Source organism: Pezoporus wallicus, unplaced genomic scaffold (assembly GCF_028554395.1).
Source record: "Pezoporus wallicus isolate ANWC-B61680 ecotype Strahan unplaced genomic scaffold, APGP_CSIRO_Pwel_v1 contig_3847, whole genome shotgun sequence".
NCBI classification, from domain to species: domain Eukaryota; kingdom Metazoa; phylum Chordata; class Aves; order Psittaciformes; family Psittacidae; genus Pezoporus; species Pezoporus wallicus.
Genome location: NW_026639842.1, coordinates 1914099 through 1934026, shown reverse-complemented (window position 1 = coordinate 1934026; position 19928 = coordinate 1914099). Strand labels below are relative to the sequence as shown.

The following is a 19928-nucleotide window of genomic DNA, read 5'->3' as shown; positions in this document are numbered from 1 at the left end:
TCTCAAAGCAGAGATTAATTTCCCCCAACTCAACCCATAAGTCACCAAATAAACTAATGCTATTTTCCCTAAACTAATTAGCCAGTATAAACCAAGATAATTTAAGCAGTTTAAATAGTAGGTTTACTTGTGTCAAAGAGGGTTTTGGCACATGGGAAGGTGGTTCTTTGATGCACTTTCCTTTCCAGGCTAAAAGGCATATCTTTCCAACAATCTACCATATTGATATTACAAAATTCTACTGATTTCGTTATAAAATTGAGCTGAAGTCATATGCTGTGAACTTTCAAAATACTTAAAAAAACATAATTGTAAACACAATTTAAGTGCAGCTGTCAATAAAATATAGGTTAAATGTATAATGCTGCTTTAAACTGTGGCAGCCAACAAAGAGTATGGTATCATACTGAAATAACAGAGTGCTTTGTACAGGAAAGCAAGTATTCAATGATTAGCATAACAGATTTAATTTTACAATTTATGCCAAAATCTCTGGGCCAAGATATTTGGAGACAGCAAAATTAGGACTAAAGTTTGAAGGAAACTGAGTAATGCTTCACAGAAAACTGTGAACACTTCCCACATTTTGTTGTACTATATCCATCCCCTGTTATGAATCTAATAATATAGTAAAAACATAATGACCAAATGTTTTTGTTTGTGAACATAATCTATAAGAGCAAATTGATCCAAACAGCAACAAAAGTTTTCACTAGACTTCATCACACTGAGTTCAATAAATGTTTTTGAGAAGTACAACAGCTACCTGGAAGATGGCCATTTGGAGAAGATGCTACTCAGAGCAGCAATGTAGTAAATTAAGCCGTTGGAAATGCCAGCATTGCCAGATTACTGCAGACGCCTTGCATCTGTTTGCCTATCTTATCTGTTCTTATGTTTTATAGGACTATTAGACAATAACCTGACAGAAAATCCTAAATTATTGGACCAGAGCTAATAAAATCAGCAAAGACATTCTGTCAGCTCAAAATCAAAATTAAAACTTTTCAACTAAGGCATCAATATTTGAAGATACATCTTAAAAGATAACTATATTTCAGGACATATATAATTCAAAGAGCTATTAATGTAGCACTGCTAGATTTTGTTTATCTTGGTTATTTCATAGCCAGCTGCCAAGACTAACCACTGAGCTACTCAACAATATGCAGTCAATATAGTCTTGTTGTTTCCATTCTGTTTCATTTTTTCCTAACAAGCATTTCTCTCTACCTATTATCTTAGCCACAACTTATCTTTCTAGTCCCCTTACACAGGTTCACAGTCAATAACAAAGCAGTCTCAATCTCAAACAAAATGGAAAGGGGGAGCGGGGACATGAGAAAATGAATAGCCACAGGCCACCCATTCTATAACAAACCTATAGAGGAGCCTTCTGCTCCTCTGATGCAGCTATTCCTGCCCTTGTTAATGTCATCCGCGCAAAGTTCATCAAACAATCACCTAAATACTTATGTCAGTGTTAGTAAAACATAGGCATTACTGGCTAAGACTGAAGTGGCTCAGAAAAGTGGTTTAAACCTAAACAAGGGAAGTTCAGGTTAGATATAAGGAAGAAGTTCTTTACTGTGAGGGTGGTGAGGCACTGGAACAGGTTGCCCAAAGGAGTGGTGAATGCTCCAGCCCTGGCAGTGTTCAAGGCCAGGTTGGACAGAGCCTCAGGAAACATAGTCTAGGGTGAGGCATCCCTGTCCATGGCAGGAAGGTTGGAACTAGATGATCTTAAGGACCCTTCCAACCCTAACCATTCTATGAGGAACATCATTCTTTCAGTACACTAGGAGGAATTGTTAGCAAAATGTTTGTAACAGCCTTGTGAAATGGAAGTCTACATAAAGAGTCTTGATAACTTCCTGAGGTTACTGATATAATGTTAATACATGTCCACGTTAAATATGGGTGTTTCCACTTCTTGTTATGGCATTTGTCCATGTTTCTATACCATTTGCATTTTATTGGATAAGGCTGATATCAGTGTAAATATCAGTGCAATATTTACAAACACCTTTGGGTAATTAAGGAAATTACAATGAATTTATTAAAATCAGAAAATAGTGTTGGAGAAAGACCAAACAGCAGTTGTATACTGTAATGTATACATGTAATGGCACATGGCTTCAGCAGCACATGTACTTGCATTTTATACCTCCCCACTGACCCCTTCTAAATAGAATCGGCAATGCTCAGCCATGTTTCAAAGGGCTTGTACTGCAAATCAGATTTCTCCCTTAGCTCCAGCTTCCAAACTGAAGAAGGCAAGTTGCTTTTCACAGTTGGCTTGGAACCACGATGACAGTAAAGGCAAGTATATCTTAGACGATGTATTTTTCAATACCAACTTCACCAGTAGAATTCCCTAGTAGCAGCGTAGCTAGGGAAAACAGCTTTTTATTGTATAGGATATAAATGGAGTTCCATACTCCATTGACATAACTGCCAAAGCCAGCTTGCCTGACAGCCATATTGTATGGCAGCAGTAGCTTTGTTAGCAGTTCCACAGGGTGGTATGTCTTCTTATACCATATCACCCTATTGACCATGTATTAGCTGTACTCCACAGCTGAGCACCATACCGATTGATGACCACAGCTTTGCAAGACAGTGCATGCAGAAAAATATCTTTTCCCTATAAACATGGAAGTTTGGTATTCTGGGGGGAAAAGAAAACAACAAACAACCTGAATTGCTATTGACCATATATTAGCTTTACTCCATAGCTGAGCACCATAGAGACTGATGACCACAGCTTTGCAAGACAGTGGATGTAGAAAAATATCCTTCCACTATAAACACAGAAGTTTGGTATTTTTTTGAAAAAAAGAAAACAACAAACAGCCTGAATTACTAATTTTGTGACCTTTCCAACGTAACGGAGAAATGTATTCTGCAATATTTAATATACCAACAATGAGTAGACTGGAACTAATCACTTAAAACTGAGCCAAATTCTAAATGCAGCTGGTGCAGAAGACAGATTAACGATTCCAGTGTTGCACAGTGACTACAAAGGCAGTACCCACACACATCATGCTACTCTTAGAGGTAATGGTTTCTAAATCTGATAGAAAAATAGCTTCACATTTCCTTCTCTTGTATTTCTCCCTTAGGGTGCCTTGTTAGCTAATTAACCTGCCACAGGTTTGCAGCAATTCTCAGTGCTAATCTCCTTATTACCTTCTGGATTGTTCTCCCAGTCACGCTCCTGTGTCTGCAGAGAACTGAGCTTGTGTGACTGCACCCCATGCTTTCCAGATTTTCAACATTTCTGTGGTTTAGAGAGTGCATGACAGAAACAACCCACAAGCACATAAAAATCCTGAAGCACCAGAGAGACTGAAGAGAGATTAAAAGCAGAAAGGGATGGCACACTCAGCCTGGCAAATCCAAATCATCATTTCAATGGATAGCATTTGGAACAACAAATATGCTGGGGTCTGTCATCACTACTTCCTTATGAGACTACTAAGTAGCTTAAAACCAGAGAGGAAACCATATTATTTGCTACTCAAACAATTCGTAATTTTATGTCTATGCAACGTTTAAAAGCTAATGCAATGGAAGAAGTTCCTACAGGGTACATTATGTATGTTGAAGTCAAAGTAGCACAACCCAATGAATTCTGAAACATGTTATTCCCTCAAAGTGTTAAGCATTTTTTTTGCCGGTTAGCTCCTACCAGGAAAGGTGAAGTGGAACAGCTGGAGGATAATGAAACCAGCATGTGCCTAGTTTGTTTTGAGTCTAGCAACAAAACTGTCTAACCTGTGCAAGAGACTCACAGTGCCACCTGGATCTGATTTTACATTATAGCTTGTTCCTTGAAACCTATTATCTCTGGGCATCATACCAAGAATGCTTTTGCTTCTGCGCATCTTTTAGATTGCAAGCATTATCTTTCCTCTGCTGAAACTTTGACATTTCTGTGTGTTCTGAGATTTTTTTAAAAGAAGAAGAAAAAAAAAAAAAAAACACAAACAACAACAAAAAAACAACAAAACAGCAAAATAAACAAAAACCTTAAACTTTATGGATGGTATTAACTACAGGCATTCAAAGAAACCCTTTTACATATCACCAAAATCCATTGAGATAGTGATGACTGCACTGTAACAGATGTAACTGCTTGGCAATGGCTGAGGATCCATTCTTTCATTTTCAGGCATTCTGAACTACTGGAATAACGTCAATAGTTAGATTAGTTTAAAGAAACAAAGTGGAAAAGAGTTATTTTCTAAACTCAGTGTGATCCCCATCCATAATGTGAAGACCCATCTTGTCTTAGAAAGCAGCGCTCAGACTGTATAACAGCATCCCATGAGATGTAACACTTCATCTTAAGTATTTGTCAAACTATCACATACAAAAGACATCAGGATGTGGTCAGTGTTAAACAGCATTAACAAAAAAAAAAAAACAATAAAAATCCAGCAGATGCATTGTTTGCTATAGAACATCTAGCCAAAATTAGATGTAACCCCACCTTCTTTTATTATTCTGTATCAACATATCTGCATAACTCACAAACTCCTCCCACCTGTGTTCTGCACCAGAATTTATCTCAATGTTAATTTCTAAAAAAAAAACCCAGGCGTTTCTACATTACCTATATACAGTGTGGGATGCCTGCATAAAAACAGATTTGATAGCAAAGATATACACATAATCATGTGTTGTTGGTAGAATGCTTGAAAATATAACAAGTTACATAAATGCTATGTCTTACTAAGTGCCATATATTTCTGTATGCATATGGAAGGTAGGTTGAAGAATGTGGGTAGATGTTTGCAGGGAAAGAGTAGTTAGACTGGTGAACATTATTACTGTATTATGGTAGATATAAATATCCCAATAGTAGGAGATACATCAGAATGTCTAATTTTACTTTTTTTTTTCTTCCCTCAAAAATTCTTAGTAAATATAAGGGAAACTTTAGATAAGTTAAAAAAAGAAAATGTCAACTTTACCATCCACTACACTCAAAGGGTCCTTTGGATTGTCCATGGAAGCATATTTATGATTCAGGTTCTCAGGGGTTGGCCCCAGCACTCCAGATGCAGGTCTTGGTTGGATCAGTTTCTTCATTTTAAGATCCTCTGCTTTTCCTTTGGCAAAAGTTTCATCAAAAGGACTGACTTGTGAAGAGTAGAATTTATCAGCATAAATCTGAGAGCCTTTAGTCCTGCTGTGAGAGTTTTTATCATTGCTTTGTGCTGACAGGTTCTGAGTGATGTATGTGTGCAGCGCAGCCATCAGAGTTTTTTGGTCAAGCTCCATTTCTGACTCTGGCAAGAACTTGTTTGGCTGATGTGAGTTGGAGGCCCTCCCATGGAGACTGTCAGCATGCTGTTGATGGGTTGTTGATGCATGGGACAAAGGAGTTGTTCTTTCTTTGGGTTTTTGCATCATGTAGTACCTGATAGGATCATTATAGATGTAGCTCTAGAGAGAGGATAAGGTGAAAAAAAGGACTGAGTCATTATGGCTTTGTAATGATTATTGTTATGCAGGAATAAGGGACATAACCCTTAGCGTTTTACCAACCAGGAAAACAATAACTAGAATCCATAATGTGTATACAGATCACAAAATGCAAACTGCAAAATTTGCTTTAAAGAGACATCATTTTGTAAAAATTTTGTAAAACTGCTTATTAAATTATTAAAAAGCAAGAGAAAGAGATTCGAAAGAGAATGATACAATTCAAACTTGATGTTAACTATATCTGCACTATTTCTATTCAGTTGGACAAAATTAAAATTTAGTAATGCCACTTTCCCTTTGCTTTTTACTAGACTTTTTTTTCAGGGTACTTACCGAAACCTAATTCAAATCAATAATGTAATTTTTATTTATTTTATTTATCAACAATAGTTTTGCTCTCCATATGAACACATTTATGTATTCTGATAAGAAGCGGTTGATTTTCTAACATGTATCTCTAACTCTTGCTTTCCAAGAGGGTTATTCTCCCCCGATAAGTGACTGAAGAGGTCCATTCCATGATTTGTAGATTTATGGCTTATGCAACTTTATTTAAATAAACAAAACAAAACAAACAAAAAACCCAAACTAACCAACCAAAAAAACTCAGTTGTGATCCACCAACAGAAAACTTCTGCAGGTGGTCTTTAACATAGAAAAATGTTTTGCTAATGCCAAGAAACTGGGCTAGAGTAAGACAGTGTCAAAGAATACAGAGCCAGAGATCAAGCATCTTTGTGTATGAAATATTTTAATATCCCCTGGGAATTGTATCAAACAACAGCAATGTAGCTCCAGTTCAGTGATCCAGCTGCAGGGTATGCACTGGTCTGATCAACACCTAGAGGGAAGCCAGTTGTCAAAATATAAGTTGAAAGCTGTTTACATACTTAATAGCAAATCCTAGATGTAAAAAACCTACTAGCCTTATGAAATTTCTCTCTCAATTTCAACGGCTCTTTTTATGGGGTAATTAAGTCTCTAATGATACTCACACCCTAGAAGAAACAGCAGAGCATGGCATGAAGCAGTCCTAGACACATCAAGAAGTTTACAGAGCATTCACATAAACTGCCATCTGCCTTTCTTACCCTTGGTACTCTCTAACCTGCTACCTTTTGGAGGACATTCTGGGCACAAGAACGGTGGAAAGGGACTTTTTGTAAGAGCAAGTAGTGATAGGACAAGGGGGAATAGCTTTAAGCTGGAAGAGGGTAGGTACAGATTAACTATTAGGAAAAAATCCTTTACTCTGAGGGTGGTGCAACACTAGAACAGGTTGCCCAGAGAAGCTGTGGCTGCCCCATCTCTGTAAGTGTTCAAGGCCAGGTTGGATGGGGCTTTGAGCAAGCTGGTCTGGTGGGAGGTGTCCCTGCTCATGGCAGGGGGTTTGGAACTAGGTGATCTCCACCTATCTTTATTTTGAGAAGCTCAACATGACCTGCTAGCGTGTGCTTGCAGCTCAGAAAGCCAACCATATGCATGCCAAACAGATTGAGGAAGGTGATTCTCCTCCTCTACTCCCCTTTCATGAGACCCTACCTATAGTAGTGTGTTCAGCTCTGGGGCTCTCAGCACAAGAGGGATGTGGACCTGCTTGGGGAATTCCAAAGGAGGGCCACAGAGATGATCCAAGGGCTGGAGCACCTCTCCTATGAAGACATGCTGAGAGAGTTGGGGTTGTTCAGCCTGGAGAAGAGAAGGCTCTGGGGATACATTGTAACAGTCCTCCAGTACCTGAAGATGGCCTACAAGAAGCTGGAGAGGGCCTTCTTTACAAAGGCATGTAGTGATAGAAGGGCTAATGGCTTTAAACTGACAGAGTTTAAATTTAAATGAGGTATTAGGAAGAAACGCTTTACTATGAGGGTGGTGAGACACTGGAAGAGGTTGCCCAGAGAAGCTGCGGATGCCCAATCCCTGGAAGTGTTCAAGGCCAGACTGGACGGGGCCTTGAGTAAGCTGGTCTAGTAGAACATGTCCAGGAGCACTGGAACTAGGTGATCTTTAAGGTCCCTTCCAACCCAAACCATCCTATAATTCTATGACTAGGAAAGGAAGAACAGGGTGCTGGGAAAGGGAGAAACATGACAGAGAAGATGACATTCCCCATTCAGCCTTGGAAAGACATTAAGTCACCTCAATCCATCTTGTGTAACTGTACTCTAATTTGGATCTCTGTCCTCTATGTGGCTGCCTCTTTTGCCTCTAAAGCTTTACTAACAAATCAAGTCTTAGGGTGAGCAAAACTGCTTGAGACTGACACAGCTTCTGAAAGATTGGGGTCAGGAGGTGCGGCTGGCTTTTGATTAGCTATTTAACAAGTCCAAATATCCTTTAACATTAATAAATCTGTGATTTCCTGCTCTTGCAGACAACAAGCACATCAAGAAATAAAACAAGAAAAAACTCCAAATGATTGTGCGCAAATTGGATATAAGTAAGTGCCAGTCCTGGGCTCAGAGCTGCACCTCTAACAGGGAGGGGCAGCCTCAGCATCTTGACAGGTCACACTTCGGGTAAGTAAAGGATGAAATATTAGAAGTTCTAATTAAAGTACAGCACTGACAGCTCAGCTGTCTTCACAGTGCACTCCCATACCAGTCCATCTGACATAGCTTAGTCCAACTTAATTAAAGGGGTGTCACAGCTGTATGGCAATCCTCAGCTTGGAGGTGAAAAATCCCTATCCTTACTGGCCATATCTCAAACAGAACAGCACCAAAAGTATCTGTGACAACTGAAATATATAAAGTGAAATCCAAGTTAAATTGTAGCACGGATAAATGCAACCCTAGACTATTGATTTGTCTAAGTGGCATGGGAAAAAACATCTATTTTTTACAGAAAAAGATAGGAGAAAAATATATGTAGTTTAGAATCCAATGACAATTTACATCTTAAGTTATTAGTAACAATTGCAGAGCACTGTGATAATCTTATTTGAAGTGTTTTTGCAATCTAACCTCCTGAATACAGAAATTTCTAGTTTGACGCACTTCAAAGTTAAATGGCATAATCCATGGTCAGTGAAAAGAAGACTCTGTAAAATCCCATGTTGGTTCTTTTAGACAAGCTGCTAACATTATAGAGAAGCAGAGAGAAACAGGGAGCAGGAAAATTTTAACAAGAAAATGATTTTCAGCCTTGATTAAAGTGGGTTTATATAAAATTCTGACAGTAATAGAAAAAAAAAGACAAACAATAAATGAAATGTGCAGAACTAAGAAAGAATAATCCAGTTACCACACAGATGGTTTATACTGAATAGGGTTAGAAGTCCCTATTACCATCAGGAACAAATTATTTTAATAGGTCAGATACTGTTCAATTATCTCATGTCACTTACAGAATATCTTTAAGTCCTCTGAATTGCTAAAAAAACTCAGTTAAAAGAAAAAAAGCTTATTCTCCATCTGCGCAGGATTTTCCTCTCCATCACCACCTTTCAAATAACCTATCTCAATAATTCATACATTATCAAAAAACCCCATTCACTAACCTTTCTGAAGATAGAATTGTTAGGGCAACGTCTTGTATGTTTTAGGTATGTAAGTGACTGACATTTTCTGCATGAAAGTTCACAGAAGGGCATATTAAATTATATCATGCAGAAGCACTGTGCAATAGTCTATTTTCTTAAAAAAAAAACCCAAACAAACATAACCAAAACCAAAAAAAACCCAAGGATTAGATACATGCAACCCAAGGTACAGATAAATGCTGTTCAATATATTCACTAAGGAGTAGATTGATTTGAATACTTCGACCAAGTGCAGAAAGAATGAAATTAAGTTATAAAAAAATACCTCCTTTCTTGAGGATACATTATCTAAATCTTGAAGGCATATAGAGATAACAAAAAATACCTTAGGAATGCATAAAGAAGGAATCTTCCTCAATTTAATTTGCCTTTTTTCCGTTTGATGCATTTTCAGATATTAATTTGTCTGCTACCACCTGCGCTTGGTTGGACCACGGTTCCACCACAGTACTTAATTTACTGTGCCTATTTGAGATAGTGGCAACATGCTCTCTGAAATTAGAAAATAAAACCACAACAAACACTGGAACCAGGCCCTCCCTAACCAGTGGTAGGATGAAAGAAAAGTTTCCAAATGTTACCAAAAATGAAATGATCTCATACTTTAACTCACCGTGTGGAGTGAAAGAAGTCTAGCTTCTACCAGAAGCATTCTAGATACTTTGCGACCCGCACATGCTTGCCTCATGCAAACTCACTATGTAGAAAATACATATACTCACATATGAACCCCTAACTAAACAGGAGCACAGGTGGCACTGCCTGACTGCTAGATCAAAGTGTAGGCTGTAAATTTGTCACCTCAATTTACCTTTACTTTGAGAGAAATCCAGCCAACATTGAAACTCGAGGGCCTAAAGTGTGTCATGGAGTAAATTACAGCGCAAAAATCCCTGGGATGGAGCTGAGGAGCAGTAAATCTGTGTCCTTAGAGCATCACGGCTGAAGTAGCCATTCCCATGTTAACAAAGCCTTCATTATTTCAGCTGCTGTTCAGATACAGCGCTGCACTGCCAGGAGGATATCTTAGCAGGCTTCCAGCTATGTTCAAGGTAGCTGAAAGGGGGGGAATGTGGCTTTTCAAGCCTCTGTGTAACATAATATTTCACACTCTGCATCAAATTCAGTGTAAGATTCATCTGAAAACAATAGGTAAAGCCAATGAAAGAATTAAATTTTCTTAGCAACAATGGAGCAAAAGCCTTTTCTACAAGCTGATAATGACATTTTCACTTACTACAGAAAATGGTATTATACCATGCAAGAAATCACTGCATAAGAAAAACCCCAAGAACTTGGAAGACTAATTCAGAATCCAGAAAATGGTAAAAAGACCAAACCACTCTCCCCTACAGTGACAGGATAGCATGATTCATGGGCTTAAGGCAACAGGCACTGTTACAGTCGTCTCATCTGACCTACCATTTCACTAATAATTTTCTGTAACTATCTCCTATTTTCTTTCTGAGAATTACAACAGCTTTGAAACCATTTAAGAACTACATCAGAGTAGTAAAGATGGCAAAGATTGTTAATTAACACCCTGTAGTTTGCAGTGTCAAAAGCTTGATCAAGCAAAAGAGGTCCTCAAAGTGTCCTTTGATCAAAACTAGTGATCAATTTGCTTCTTAATTCTGGTTGTGAAACTGCAGCACAACAGGATTGTCTAGAGTCTGACTGTATACCATCCAATAAGCTACTTCTGTAATTTCAGCTGACAGAGATTTGATTGTGAGCAGCATATTCTGTCACTCTTAAACAAAATAACTCTCCAAAACAAAAGAAAAAAGAGAGAGGATAAATACATCGTCTTCTTTCATGTATTTAAGAAATTCACTTTTAAGTCTCAATGTTCCCAGTTATTCTTGATCTTTTTAAGAATGATCTTAGCTGCATGCCTGCCCTTCAACCTTCTCCAACAGATTCTTTACATGAATAATTTTTATTAGTAGTTGCCATTTGTCATACTGCCAAGGAACTCACTGGCTTTAGTCTTCAGAACTAACTGCTTGTTGTTACCTTTGTTTCTGACAAATCGCTATGCTATGAGTTTAAACAGTTTCTTTTGGTGTAAAAGGAGTACTGGATCATCTTTCCTCAGATGATTTCCTCACCATTAGCTCATGATAAACAAAAAATATTAGTTTCACATATAAGGTTACACGATAACCTAACCTATCCCCACATGTAAAGGATGAAACATATATATAGAAAAAAATTACAGGTAGATAAACATCAATAACCTGACCAGTGCCAACGGGCTCCCATGGGTCCCATGGTGCCTACTGGCAGTACCTGCTTCACCTGGCTATTGGTTACATATGAGGATATAGACTTGAGGCAGCTTTATCTCTGTCAAGCTACTGTGTTCAGAAGCTCCTTAACATTACCAACAGGAACCAAAAAGTGACAGTCAACCTCCAACGGAAGGTAGAAACTGTGCAGCCTGGTGATCAGTGCCGGTAGATATACTAGGCTATTTCAGCTTCCCTTGTCTGAGAACAGTTTGCTCATATGTCAATAAGTCTGTTACTTAAGGTTTCAGTGAATGATGTTTAAACACATTTTCTGTAGGCATATGCTGGTATATTGAGCTAACTCATTATCTAAAGATGATTTACACAGAAACATGAAGATCTTCATCTGCCAAAGTCGAGCACATTAGCATCAATTCAATATATTTATAACTCGAACATATGAATTTAGAGAGTAATTTCACCCAAAGAAATGCGAGTGAATAGAGATCTGCAGGATCCATGTCTACAACATTGTTTTACAACCTCACTGAAAACAACCAACCATTTGCTGGACAAGTGCTTGAGGTAAGGTGAGGATTTTTCCCCTCATAAAAAATATTTACTGTTGCACTGTCCTGAAATGTTTACACCAGCACACTCACACAGAGATTAGATAAGTTTCAGTTTTTGTGAACTCTATCACTTGATGAGTTTGATCTAAAAATACATATGGAATAGACTTTAAAGTTTGTACCAGCTCCATCACCTTTTTTTACTGAGCCCAGTGTAGTGAATACAGTGAGCAAATATCTGGAAGACAAACAGCAAGTTTGAAGGAGAAATAACAGAAACAAAACCTCCCAACTCATGGTATTTGTCAAAAAGGAGTCGATTTTGAAGGGAATGGGAGGGATCTGAAAGAGAAGCAAATCTTATTGTCCAGTCAGTATTTAAGATTTTAAAACTATCAATCTATGTTTCATCTGGGTATTACTAGAAATTAATTAACTCCAGACTTGACACACATCATTTATAATGTCATCTCTACAGTGCTTTTCTCTTCAGATCATTGTAAAAATAATTACTCTTTACAAGACTGCTGTGTGATAAGGGAAATTATGATTTCTGTGTTAGACATTGAAATTCTGTCAGTACATCATAGATAAACTGATAGGTTGTAGCTAAACGCCAGTGTCAGATCTAAGGCTTGAAAAGCACAATACCGGCACTAGAATCTTCACCTGACCTACTATTAACTCAAAAATATAAGCACAGGTCATATTTGATCACCAGACTGTATATTTATGCCACAAACAACTTGACTGTAATTTTACTAGGCTTTGTAGCCATCATTCAGTTAGATCTTCGAATGCATGGTACCAGTCCTCCCAATAAAAATTGCTATCTACACCAGATTCATGCAGGATGGCCAACAGGATAGAATTTACAATGTCTTATTTATATATTTAAATTAGAATAGATGTATAACAACTAGGAAATTCCTTATTTTTCTCCACTGATCTTAAATTGAGTTTAGGCTGACCTGCACCAATACATACATCCGTATTTGGCCAAATGAACTCTATTCTAGTACTTATGAGATTTTGTTTGTTTGTTGGGTTTTATGGTTGCTTTGGTTTGGTTTTATTTATTAAGAGATGTTTAATATTTCTTTCTTACTGAAAAGAGCCGTAGATGGGAGAATGATCCAAAAGATTAAGTATTTTTCCAGGATTTCAGGCTTAACTTTAAGACTACACTCTACCAAAAAATTATTCCACACCCTCAGAAAAGCTATCTAATCTGTCTGTGATGTAGGGGTATTAGTTATTCTCTACTATGTAATGCACCAGGTAAATAAATATATCAATTCTTGTGAGATGTTCAGATATTACTCTAATGATTGTTGCATAGATATGCCTATAGACAGGCAATTCTGTAGCTTCAGGGAGACAGTCCTTGATCAATTAGTCCTGATATTTTAATGAATGTGTTTATGCACAGGGTGTATTAAATTTTTCTTACACATAATCCCACAGATATGAAATATTAAATTTCGTATTTACATAGAGCTTAAATGTATACATTGCAGACAGGTTTTTGGTTTTTCAGCAGTCAGCTATCAAATTAATTTATGATGATCTTCATTCCATACATTCATTTTAATCAGTGTTAGATAAATAAGGGTCCGGCTTTTATGAATTAAAGCTTCAGATTAATATAAGCAATGACTATGTAATTTCTTACTTGTTAATCACAGTAACTATTATTTGCAGGTAAGAGTACATCTTTGAGCACTTGTGCACTCAGATTTTCTAAAATAAATAATAATCCTTTCTAATAATTATCATACATCCTAGTTCTTTCAGGAGTTCAATTACAACACACCAATCAACTAATTTTTAACCCAGCAAAAACATGAGTACTCTTCCCTGAATCTGAAAGGGGACAACAGGTGGAAGGTTCCCTCTTGTACAAAGGACTAAAAAAGTTTTACCAAATGCCTTGTCTAATGTTTGTACCCTTCTATATCCCAGCAAACTGACTGCCGCAACAGTTTTTACTTTCTCCCCTTTCAGCAGCACTTCCTGTTGATCTAACAACCAGCCATACGTCTCTGTCACGAACCAGTCACTTTATCTGTTTCTTTTTTCCCTTAATGGTTCTCCAAAGACTTTTGTTAGCAATTTCTTTCATATAAATATCATTTTTTTTTTCCTAAACTCTTTGCTTTAAAATTTATAAGAATACCTAAGACTTGGGGATTTCCGCAATCACAACCTTTATACGTAAAGTCTACCTTGAAATGAATGTAAGTAATTAAAACCCAAAGAAACAAAAAATGGATTAAACTCCCTGAGAACTCTCAGATAATTTTCTCTCTTTCTCTTTACTACATACTAGGGCCTGAATGGCACACCAGCCCAGGGAAGACCTCAGTAGCAGGTAGGACCCAGGTCTGAAGACCTCAGAAGCCAAATCAAGGGGAGGAAATAACAGCAGTCACACAAATTTTCTAGCTATAAAACCTAAACCATAAAACAGAGACCCCTGCAGCAAGAAATGCAGCAGTAACACAAGCGTAGCAGGCAATTTCCTTATTCCTATAGCCTCTTCAGAAGCTTTTCCAGAGGAGTCAATGAAGCACCCAGCCCCAGAATGAGAGAGGAAGTGAGTGTCCAGCCATGTGGTGTGGTAGATGTGATTCCTGTGTGCTATAGCCATGATTTCTGAAATGAGCCCTGAAATGAACACTGAAATGCAGGGCTGTTAACAAAACAGTGCACTTTTGCCAGCCTGATGCATTTAAAAATTCACAAATCAGGCTACCAGAAGGCAAGAGAATAATATGTAAAACTGATAGCTAATTCAGGAAAACAAAACCAATCAATTCCAGCTGAGTAATTTTTTTTTTATTTTCTTCTGCTTTGAGTACATTTGGAACACATTTCAAAACTTTCTCTGTGGTGACTAAAAAAATATTTTCATGCACCTATTCAACTGCAGCCGTTTGGATTTTTTTAGAAACTGTAAGATCATTCCTCACTCTCTTGGCTAAGGGCTGGCGAAAAGTAGACAACACGAACATTTGTTTCCACACTGACCACTTTTGCTGCCTCTTTTTTGCTCTGTTGTAACAGCCACTGTGGGCACAGCTATTTTTTTCCTTTTTCCACCTCCTTTATTTCAAGATTTCCTTGAGGTTTCCCACATGCCCCTGCTATGCTAATGCTCACACAGAGCTCACCAGCAGGGCTGCCATCAGCAACAAGAAAACTCTCCTTCTACAGATTACTGGCTTTAGTAATCTCAGCTATGTACTGTCCCTTCAAACCCAGCAAAACTCTGCTTCTCAGTTTCTGTAGGAATGTCAACAGCATAGTGTTTTTTACAGGGGTTTGATTTTGTTGGGCTTGATTTTTGTTTGGTTCTCTCTTTTTTCTTTTTTTAATTGTTGTTTTTTTTTTTACCTATATATTGTTCTAACTGGAGGGGAGAAGAGCTGGGGAATTCACATGAGATTTGAAACCTCTGCATTTCTTGCCTCACTAGATAAGACAAACCAAGCTATCTCATTATGCATATGTGCCTGGCTATATGTTATTTTCCATACTAAGTTCAGGTTCGGCAGAAAGGAATCACAAAGACTGATAATGCAGCATTTTGTGAATGGTAAAACCCTCCTTCGTTGGGGGTGGGGGAGGGATGAAACAAACCCCAAAACCCACTAGCTAATGCCTAAGTAACAAATGCCACCAAGTGCCCATTTTCTGAACAACTCTTTTCAGCTGAAGTGAAATGGTTCTTTGTAACTGTAATCCTCAAGAAACAGACCCACCAAATCTTCTGATTCACTGCTATTTATCCACTGGCAGAGTCATTATCAAGTGGCTAAATTACAGTCTGCAGTAGATGCTGCATAAATACTGACAAAAAATTCTAAGTTAGTGATGAACTTCAAGTGCTTGAAAATTCACTCAAACTCCTGCAATAAATGGTAGACATGACAGGAATTTTGGTCCATCACATAAATTCATTAGTGTTATTTCTCTCATTGTTCTATCAGTCCTTAAGTGGACAGTTGTTAGAAGAAAGGAAACAGGAAAAGAGTTACCTAGTTTAGGTTTTGCCATGTCTTATTTTACAATTTCATCCATAACTGTGTGTGCTGTCTGCTTGGTAATCTTGAAGCTCTGTAGTTTTATTCTGATAATACATGCGGAAGATAGTAGGAAAACTAAAGATCAAAAGTTTGTAAAGCAGTTTAATTAAAAATATGTTAAGATACTAAATAACACTTCTGGATATAACAAGTATTTTTAAAGCCTCTTAGTCTTTCTTCCTTTTTTTTTTTTAATTCTTGGGCAGAGTCCTTTGATGACAGTTTTGGAACAGATCAGAATCCACTCAGGAAGTCTGCCTAAAAGCACAAAATTTCTGCAAGATTCAGCTATACTTCATAGGAGGTAAGGTATCAAAGCAACCAGAGTGGTGTTATATCTCCTACCTCCTGACGGCAAGAATGACGTGACAGAGGTAAATATATACTTGAAAGAAAATTACTTTTAAGAAGGGCAAAGGCCCCAAAGGTGCACTTATAAGTTTAAGTAGTGTAAAGAGGCTCTGTCTTACCCTTCTTTTTAATCAGGAAGTGCAAGAAAGTTTAAAATATAAGACCTTGCTACAATTATTTAATAAAGGTTCATAATTTATCATATATAAAATGCAAAAATAAAATACCAAAACTTTGTTGAAGCATGCAATTAAAGTGCATGATAGCCATTCCCAATTTCAGGTGGTATGACCATATCAAATGCAGCTCTTGTGTTTCTTTCCTTCCTACTTCTCATATCGTGAAATTTTACAGCTTTTTGCTGCTTCCTGCATTAGCAAAGTCCTGGTTTCTCTTTCATTTAAATGTTTTATTAAATTTATGAATCAAGGTATAAATATGGTGTCTTTTTCTTTCTTTTTAAAGAATATCAGTTGCATTTGATTTGCAGAGGATAGGGAAACATCTGCAGGATCATTTAAAATTTATGACTAATTACTAAAGAGAATTTTCTTTTAAATTTTAAATTATAGGTAGCACATCTGACTCAAAGGCTGTTGTTTCAAAATGCTTCTTAGTAAATAGAAGTGTAAAGTCTGCTCTTATACGTGCTTCATTCCCAGATTTTCTCCTCTTTATCCCACTCCCCCAGGCTTCAGAGTACCCATCTCCATGGCAACACTCGATAAGGTTGGTGGGTGGTGTTATCACAGCAGGCTTCCCCACAGAAGGTCTCAGCCATATGGATTATTTATGAACTTGCATGACAGCACCAGACCCACTGAAATACTTCTTGAGCAAGTTTTGTTGTCTCTGAAAGCCAGTGATTCAAAGCAGGGCATCCTTACTGCAGTCAGCACCCATTAGTGGAGAGTGGAGAAGAACCATGAAGGTGGTCACTCATCCATCCCCAAAGCCTCCTTGCCACTGCCTGCAAGTTTCTCTTACCCCGGATAAACACCTAATGACAAATACCATAAATCATGAGTATTATATATGCCAGTCAGGGAAACTGGAAACTTGTGGCTTCTGACAAGATTAACATTTCAGTTATACGATGACTAAATAGTTGATACAACTGATAGTGCTGTTGGGAGTTGCTGTTGCAGACACGCTGCAGTATATGTGTCTCTGAATTACTTCCTGGAAAAAAAAACAGCAGTCTGGCTTTGACACTATTATATTCTTTGCCTGATTTTTTCCTGAAATTTCTTTTTTTTATTTTTTTTTCAGCTAAGGTTGTTGCATTTACACTGTATTAACACAAATAGCACATACCAATTTCTTTAAAGGATTGCTATAATAACAGCCTATTTCTTTAAAATACTAGAGTGCTCTGGACAAACAAATTTTCTGAGCAAAAACTATACGGCTATAAGGGCCTGTCATATGCAACCCCTTCATCTAATAATTTTTATAAATTTGTCAAGCTCTATCTTAGAGCAAGACAGATTTTTCTCTAGGAAAGAAAAAAAGTGATTCAGTTCTCACATAGACACTTGTTTGGGTTTTTAACATAGCAAACACTGAAGATTTAATGGCTGTGATTTATCTTCCTAGCTATCCATATATTTAAAATGCATACAAATGAATTCCAATTGGTCACAATACGCTTCCTTTACAATCAATAAGAAATAGGAAATGCTGAGGCACAATTGATCAGATCCATTATCAAAATCTTCTCAAGTGTTATATTACTTGTACTCTAAGCACCAAAAACACCAGCAAAAATTCACACGGTATTTCAGCCAGCTTCTTGAAGAGGAACAGTTCAGATATGATAAGAAAGGCTTCAGATCAGCCAGTGAAGATGTAAGCACCTCTATTCCACTTTTTCTCCTTCATCACATACAATCGATCTCTAATTAAGGTAAAATGCTCCAGATTAGAAGAGCTCTATCATTTACAACACTGAAGCTGACTCAACTCATTTGGAGAGAACTTGGTTAGACCAGGTATGATAATCAATTGGAGGAGGCAGCAAGAAACAATATCCGGTCTTGATATAGAAAGGAAAATTGAAAAATAAGGAGAATTCAGAGAAACAGGAAGTCAGAATCACAGAACATAGCAACCACATTAACAATACTACCTTGACAGAAGCTTTGTCATTTGTCTTCCTTGGATGCAAATTTGTAGCTGCAGACTGGGAGAGAATACCAAGATATTTAAGATATTGCTGAAGAGAATTGGCCAAGTTCACATCATTTTCCAGATTGTAATTTCTTTCATTATCTGCATTCTGTCCCAAAGTCCTACACAGCAAAAGCAAGAAAAAGAAAGTTACCAGCCTGCACAACGTACAAAGTGCCCAACCAAAAAGGCACGGCAAAACACTGAAGTTAGTTCCATACATAAGAAAAAAGTCGCTCAAAATCTTAACAACCACAGAAGTATAGAATAGTCAGTGTTTCAGCAAAAGCAGTCAAAAATCTTGCACTATTAACAATTTACTGCAGGAATCAGTTAATAATCTAACAATAAATCAAATAAAATGCCTACAACAAGGCAAAGCCATATTCAGAAGAAAACACTTGTAAAAAGAAAATATGCATGATCAAATTGCACCCGCAAAGAAAAATTAGATGATTCTAACATTTTTAAAAATTGCTGGATGATGATGAGATTCAACATCAATTTGGCCCTGCACCAATTTACAGAATACAGTGAGCCTACTGGATGTGCAGAAATAACTAAGATAGCTCCAGCAAAAAGCTTTAAAAAGGAATAATGAGGTGGAACAAGTGTGTCTTCTGATCTTTTCACATGTCTGGGATTCACAGAATAGCAGGGTTTCCTGAGTGGTTTAAACATATCTTGGTGACGTTTGCAAAGAAAGGCTAAAAATGTGATTAAACAACAGCAGTGTAGAGGTATTTATGTAGGATTCATCGCACTGTGTGCAATGAATCTGAATTATTACTGGCTCTCCTCATCTATCGCAACAACATGTCAATATAAGTTGTATCAAATGCTTGTCCAGACTAATTTAATACCAATAAATGTAATTAATAAACTAATTTACTGTAGTGGGATTGCCATGACCAAGGTACAGGACCTTGCACTTGACCTTGCTGATCTTCATGAGGTTTACACAGGCCCACCTCTCCAGCCTGTCAGGTCCCCCTGGATGGCATCCCTTCCATCCAGTGTGTTGACTGCAGCGCACAGCTTGATGTATCCCACTGTCCATGTTGCTGACAAAGATGTTAAACAGCTCTGGTCCCAATACTGATCCCTGTGGAATGTCAAGCTATTTATTTCAGAGCTCTAAAGTCTGCCTCATGATGGAGGGTTGACATGCAGGTAACATTATCCAACTCCTTTTCAATTTAAAGCCAAACTAAAACTGTTACGCAGTTTTAAAAAGAGCTGGGCAGTATGCTTTCTGCTTCAATAGAGATGAACTAATCCAAAAAGGCTCTCATCATACAAGGCATCCCAGTTTCAAATGCTCATCTTTAATTCATCAATTAATTTCATCAACTATCGTCAAATTTCTTAACTAATTTTGAAAAGAAAGGAAAAATGGAAATACCAGACCACATTCTGCCCCAAAGATTTCCAATGGGAACTGAATGCACAGATAAAA

At 37.4% G+C, this 19928-nt stretch overlaps 1 protein-coding gene across 3 annotated transcripts in view; it reads right to left on the bottom strand.

Annotated features, from left to right (window-relative positions):
* Window positions 1–19928, bottom strand: part of PTPRN2 (protein tyrosine phosphatase receptor type N2) — a 655166-nt gene that overhangs the window by 409920 nt on the left and 225318 nt on the right. For all 3 annotated transcript variants that reach the window (XM_057416429.1, XM_057416426.1, XM_057416428.1), the window contains 2 exons: window positions 18429–18591; window positions 4986–5460 (listed from right to left, as the gene is read on the bottom strand). In XM_057416429.1, coding sequence (XP_057272412.1) covers window positions 4986–5460; window positions 18429–18591 — 638 coding nt within the window. The remainder of the gene's footprint in view (window positions 1–4985; window positions 5461–18428; window positions 18592–19928) is intronic.